Source organism: Ctenopharyngodon idella, chromosome 10 (genome assembly GCF_019924925.1).
Source record: "Ctenopharyngodon idella isolate HZGC_01 chromosome 10, HZGC01, whole genome shotgun sequence".
NCBI classification, from domain to species: Eukaryota; Metazoa; Chordata; class Actinopteri; order Cypriniformes; family Xenocyprididae; genus Ctenopharyngodon; species Ctenopharyngodon idella.
In genome coordinates this window covers 48,302,530-48,308,010 of record NC_067229.1, presented here as the reverse complement: position 1 = coordinate 48,308,010, position 5,481 = coordinate 48,302,530, and the positions used below count along the sequence as shown (strand labels likewise).

At 33.0% G+C, this 5,481-nt stretch overlaps 1 protein-coding gene across 5 annotated transcripts; it reads left to right on the top strand.

The window, feature by feature from the left end:
- The first annotated feature begins 745 nt into the window (after nucleotides 1–745).
- LOC127520496 (ATP synthase subunit C lysine N-methyltransferase-like) lies at nucleotides 746–5,266 on the top strand. Of its 5 annotated transcripts, none has more exons than XM_051908648.1 (7): nucleotides 803–894; nucleotides 1,152–1,263; nucleotides 2,826–3,011; nucleotides 3,094–3,198; nucleotides 3,283–3,414; nucleotides 3,501–3,551; nucleotides 4,887–5,266. In XM_051908648.1, the coding sequence occupies exons 3-7, from the start codon at nucleotides 2,850–2,852 to the stop codon at nucleotides 5,073–5,075; spliced, it is 639 nt and encodes a 212-aa protein (XP_051764608.1). In that variant the 5' UTR covers nucleotides 803–894; nucleotides 1,152–1,263; nucleotides 2,826–2,849; the 3' UTR covers nucleotides 5,076–5,266. The 5 variants fall into 5 exon arrangements, with proteins under 5 accessions (XP_051764609.1, XP_051764608.1, XP_051764611.1 ...); XM_051908651.1 differs by having other exon boundaries at nucleotides 807–894; nucleotides 2,831–3,011; XM_051908649.1 differs by lacking the exon at nucleotides 1,152–1,263 and having other exon boundaries at nucleotides 746–894.
- Nucleotides 5,267–5,481: the final 215 nt, after the last annotated feature.

Genomic DNA, 5,481 nt, shown 5'->3' with positions numbered 1-5,481 from the left:
TTCTAACGTCACTCAATCGCGCTTGCTGCTGGGAGTTGTAGTTTTCCCCAAAGAACAGTTCGATTGTTTGTAGTCCTAAAACCCGGAAGAGACTTGGCATTTTCGATGTAAACGAGTAAAATAATATCCTACAGCAGCATGTTAAAAATTTACACCCTCACAAAAGTAAAAATAAAATAAAAATGAATTATGTTTGCGGTAACTGATGTTGTAAAATGACAAACCTTTCCAATAACTACGCACCTTATGAAAATGAACCATGGTTTTACTAAAAATAAAACCAATATAAAACATGGTTATTGAATATGGTTATTTTATTTTATTTTATACCATTTGTATAACCACAGTTTTACTACAAATACCATGGTTAAACTATGGTTATTTTAGCAAAACCATGGTTATTTTGTGGTTACCATGATTTAACTACAATAACCATGTTTTATTTGTAGTAAAACCATGGTTCATTTTCATAAGGTGCGTGGTTATTGGAGAGGTTTGTCATTTTACAACATCAGTTACTGCAAACATAATTTTTATTTATTTTTTTGTTTTTTAATATAATAAATCTATATTTCATTTTCGTTTGACTCAAGTATCCAAAACGTTTAAATCAACAATAATTTAAAGGCTATAGGCCTATAATAACGTATTTACAAATAACTTAAATCATATTTAACTTGAAAGTTAGGAAATAAAATATTTGAGAAATAAATCAGACAATATAATTAGACAATATAAACTAAACATTTTAGCAGGTTTGTATGATAACGTTCCCTATGATGAAATATTTACCGGAAGTCCAGAGGGCAGATCGATAAGATCGATAATCTCATTGGCTTGGCTCCTGTCAATCATTTTAATCTCGAACGGCCTGAAAACCGCTGTAGGAAGTAGGTAAGGCAGTACTCATATTTAAAACGTCTTTTAAGTTAAAACGGCCCATTTTAGTGTTTTAAACATATTAATATTTAGATGTAGCTCAATACTGTAGTGGCTTTCAGAGCCTCAACCGTATCGATTGAGACTGAGGCGTGTATAACGCTGACAGGACGTGTTTCAGTTTGTTCACTGTGGTATTTACAGCATTTACAGGCGTTTAAAACGCACAGAAGGTTCGTTCACCGTGTCGAACACATGTCACGTTTGTTTAGTTGCAGTGTGTCCGCGGTCATTTGACACTTGAGACAGGCGCGCGTGCACGAGTCGCATTTTCCATTTTCACCGGATTGTTGCAGCAGCGCGACCTCTACTGGTGTCTTATGTGTAAGTGTTAAATATCATCCCAATAAATCAATCAACTGATATTTTATTCAATTGTTTTTGTTTTGTTTTGTTTTTTTTAGCTAGAGCAAATCAAATGAAAGTATATTTAACTCATGTACAAAATAAAATGTACAAACTCAAAAATACTAGTTAAAATGAAGTTACAGAAAAAGCAACAAAGTAATATTAAAATATAAAAGATATATAAATATACAGAAAAATTAAGTAATATGTATAAATAGTGCTCAATGTTCGATACAGTTTTGAGAAGTGAGATGTAATTACATTAAAACTTGTATTGTTTATAGTATTTATTACAATTTTAAATTGACTTTTATTTTTATATTTTTATTATTAGTTTTGGGGGGGGGTTTTATTGTTTTTGCAGTAGCTTTAGTAATTTTAGTAGGCTAATTCAACTTAAAATATTATTATTTTAATTAGTTGAAACATTTCTCATTTTTGTTTTTCATGTAATATTTATATTTTATTTAAGCTTAATTTCGATTAACGAAAACTATTTGTAATTGCCTTAGTTTATATTACAGTTAACAATAACAACACTGCAAAGATATTTGAATATATAATATATATATATATATATATATATATACATACAGTATATATTCAGCAATTTTATATACATCTTAATTGCTGTTATTATATTATATAGAGTTGCCATTCTTCTCTTTTTTATTTTTTGCTATTTATAAAATAAAGTTGCTGAAATTAAATTATCACTATAATATCTTAATTGCTGATATTATATATTATATTACATTATATCATATTATATTATATTATAGATTGGTCATTCTTCTATATATATATATATATATAAATATATATATATATATTTTTTTTTTTTTTTTTTTTTTTTTTTTTTTGCTATTTATAAGATGTAAATAAAGTTGTTGAAATTAAATCATCACTATAATATCTTAATTGCTGAAATTATATATGATATTATTATTATATAGATTGGCCATTCTTCTTTTTTCTTTTTTTCTTTTTGCTATTTATAAGATGTACATAAAGTTGCTGAAATGAAATCATCACTATAATATCTTAATTGCTGAAATTATATTATTATTATTATATAGATTGGCCATTCTTCTTTTTTTTTTTTTTCTTTTTGCTATTTATAAGATGTACATAAAGTTGCTGAAATTAAATCATCACTATAATATCTTAATTGCTGAAATTATATATGATATTATTATTATATAGATTGGCCATTCTTCTTTTTTTTTTTTTTTTTTTTTGCTATTTATAAGATGTACACAAAGTTGTTGAAATTAAATTATTGTCACTATAATACATATAGTATCTATACTATCTATATATAGTATCTATAAATAAATATATAGTATTTATAGTATTGTGGTCCCAATTTTAAATGTTGTTGTTTGACTGTGATACCCGGAAGTATTAGAATAATGCTGTTATCTTAATTCTAATTCTAATTTCCATCCTATGACCAATAAATTGAATAATAAAGTTTAAACAACAACAACAAACATGATTGCCCTGATATGCTGTACTATGATGATATTTGACAGATCAGCGGGCCTGTTATCATCAGTATGGAGGACTGTATTGAGGTCATCCTACAGGAGCAGCACAGCTGGTTCAGTCGTCACTGCAGTCACAATGTCACCCTGCTGATCGGATCGGCCTTCGCTGGAGTCTACGGACTCTGGGCCGCGTTCTGTATGCCTGGACTGAGGGTCCCTTTCAGACTAAAGGTGCTTTGACTGTCCACATATTTCTCTCTCTCTAATAGAGAGAAGCTAAGGAAGCTGAAAAGGTCTGGTCTGATATTCTCAGGTGCCATTTTTACCTTCAACAAAAGAACAAACTGCAAATGTTATCAAGCTTCTAGATGGACGCAAAGGCCGTCTGGCTGACCTGGGATCAGGCGACGGACGTTTGGTAAGTCTCGCTGACTTTTAAATGAAGATAAAATGTCACCTCGCACTAGAAGAACGTGCAACATCTCATGAATTAAAAATGCAGGTTTTTGCAGCCTCGTCTGTGGGATTTCAGTGCACAGGATTTGAAATAAACTCCATGTTGCTGACCTATTCAAGGAGTAAAGCATGGTGGCGTGGCAATGATATTCATTTTATCAAAAAGGACTTCTGGAAGGTAAAGTTAAAGCATAAATATTTCATTAAGTCAAATACCTTAAGATACAGTACAGCTTTCCTTACTGTAGCTCTTTTATATTCCAGACTGATCTGTCCAAATACAGAAACGTGACCGTGTTTCTGGCTCCTGCAGTGGTATGTTGCTGGATTGCCATGTGGGGGCGCTATAGGATCATCTCATGTATTTCTGTCTATTTGTAGTGGCAAAGTCCCTTTCATAGAAAGTCTGTTCCATAGACATTATAATAATGTCTGTTCACTTGGCAGCCATATTTGCAACGGCTCCGGGCAGCTATTTCGGGCATCCAAGACCAAGTCCTATCTATTTGAATGAGAGAATCCTGAAATCTCAAAAACTGCTTGCAGAACTCAGAATTAAATAACATATTTCACATCAGCAACAAAATCTGACATGAGCCAAAGACTATAGAATAACACAAGACGCGTCACTCGTGCTGTTTTTAATGGGAGAAAGTGCAACGCGCAATATGGCGGAATAAGTCCCGCCTTCTAAATAAGAGCCAATCGCCGATTGGTAAAGTCACGCGTCACTGCAGCGGCCGTTAGAAGCTCCGGTTCCTATAGAAACAGTCAGACACGCGCCTCCAAAATGAGACACGAGACGCGCATTTAGGACTGCGCATGCGCATTAGCTTGATCCAACCTGAAAAATACTGTTTTTTGTCATGATTCGAGCATTAAGAAACAAAATTTATGAGACAGTTGTTGTCAGATTTCACTGGTGATTTCAAATATGAAATTTAATCGAAAGCTTGGCAAACAGCTTAGGAGAATTTGATGTTTCCCCATTCAGAGCGATAGGAGCTGCACTTGAATGCCCGAGAGGCGTTTCAAAGATGGCCGCCGAGTGAAATGACTTGTCTTAAAGGGACTTTGCATGAACTGTCCCATAAATGTTGTTTATTACGCTCAAATGGTGTTTAAAAAGATTATTTTTTATGCTAGACGAGCCAATGCGCATGTGCAGTCATAATCGCGAGTCTTAGGTTTGACGCGATGACTTTACCAATCAGCAATTGGCTCTTTTACTTAGAAGGCGGGACGTATTCCGCCATTTTGCGAGTTGCAGAGTTCGATTAAACCATCAAAATATGAGGAAAATATTTTAGATTTTAAATATGAGGGAAGAACGAACACTACATTTGGTTAAGGTATTTATCTGACACAATTATTTGATGAATAAAATATGCAAGTAAGCTTTTATGTTAACATGTTAGTGCATAAGATATCATAACCAACAAATATTAATTTTACAGCATTTTTTTAATTTTAGGTTTATGTTAGTTTTTAGTTCAAGATGCATTATGTTAACAGAAACTGACAGTAATAACCAAAATGATTAAATGCTCAAACTATTGCATTAGTTAATGTTGTAAAGTGTTACCAAAACATCTTAGCTTGAGGGTTGAAGATGTCTTAACGGTGATTTATATTTTGTTGATGTGGCAGATGGGGGTTCTGGAAGAGAAGTTGTTAAAGGAGCTTCCTGAGGATGCCAGAGTCATTGTGTGTCGTTTCCCTTTTCCTCACTGGCCTCACAGCTGCACTGCTGGATCTGGACTAAACCAAGTCTGGGCTTATGATGTTCACACTGCTAGAGAATCATCCAGAACTTCTCCTCACCAGCGACAGGCCTGAACAGCCTACTGCTCGTCGCTTCTCAAATGTGACAAATAAGCCACATGCAACTCAGAAACCAGAATATTCACCCTCTTATGGTCAGTGGTCCCTGTGTGACTGCCGAACAATTCATTTCTAAACCTTTTTACAGAGCAAGGCAAAGTATTGGATGTGTGATGTTAAATAAATTGTTGCAATGTTTTCAGTCATTTCTTGCCTTTTATTGGACACACACTATCTAAAAGTCGGAGACCACTAGTGAAAATACTTCTTACATTACAATTTATATATGTATTTTTATAACAAAAATCTATTTATGCCATATTAAAGACTAATTACTTTTACCCCAAATGATAATTACTTGTAATTTTACAATTTTAAACTTTGCCACTATCCTAGGTTTTGCCCATTTGTCAGCAAGAAT

What these genes read in the sequence shown, in the direction of transcription:
- LOC127520496 (XM_051908649.1), top strand. Translation starts at nt 2,850, where the DNA reads ATGGAGGACTGTATTGAGGTCATCCTACAGGAGCAGCACAGCTGGTTC. An exon ending in GGGTCCCTTTCAGACTAAAG is followed by an intron (nt 3,012 to 3,093) that starts GTGCTTTGACTG and finishes TGATATTCTCAG; the next exon opens with GTGCCATTTTTACCTTCAAC. An exon ending in TCAAAAAGGACTTCTGGAAG is followed by an intron (nt 3,415 to 3,500) that starts GTAAAGTTAAAG and finishes TTTATATTCCAG; the next exon opens with ACTGATCTGTCCAAATACAG.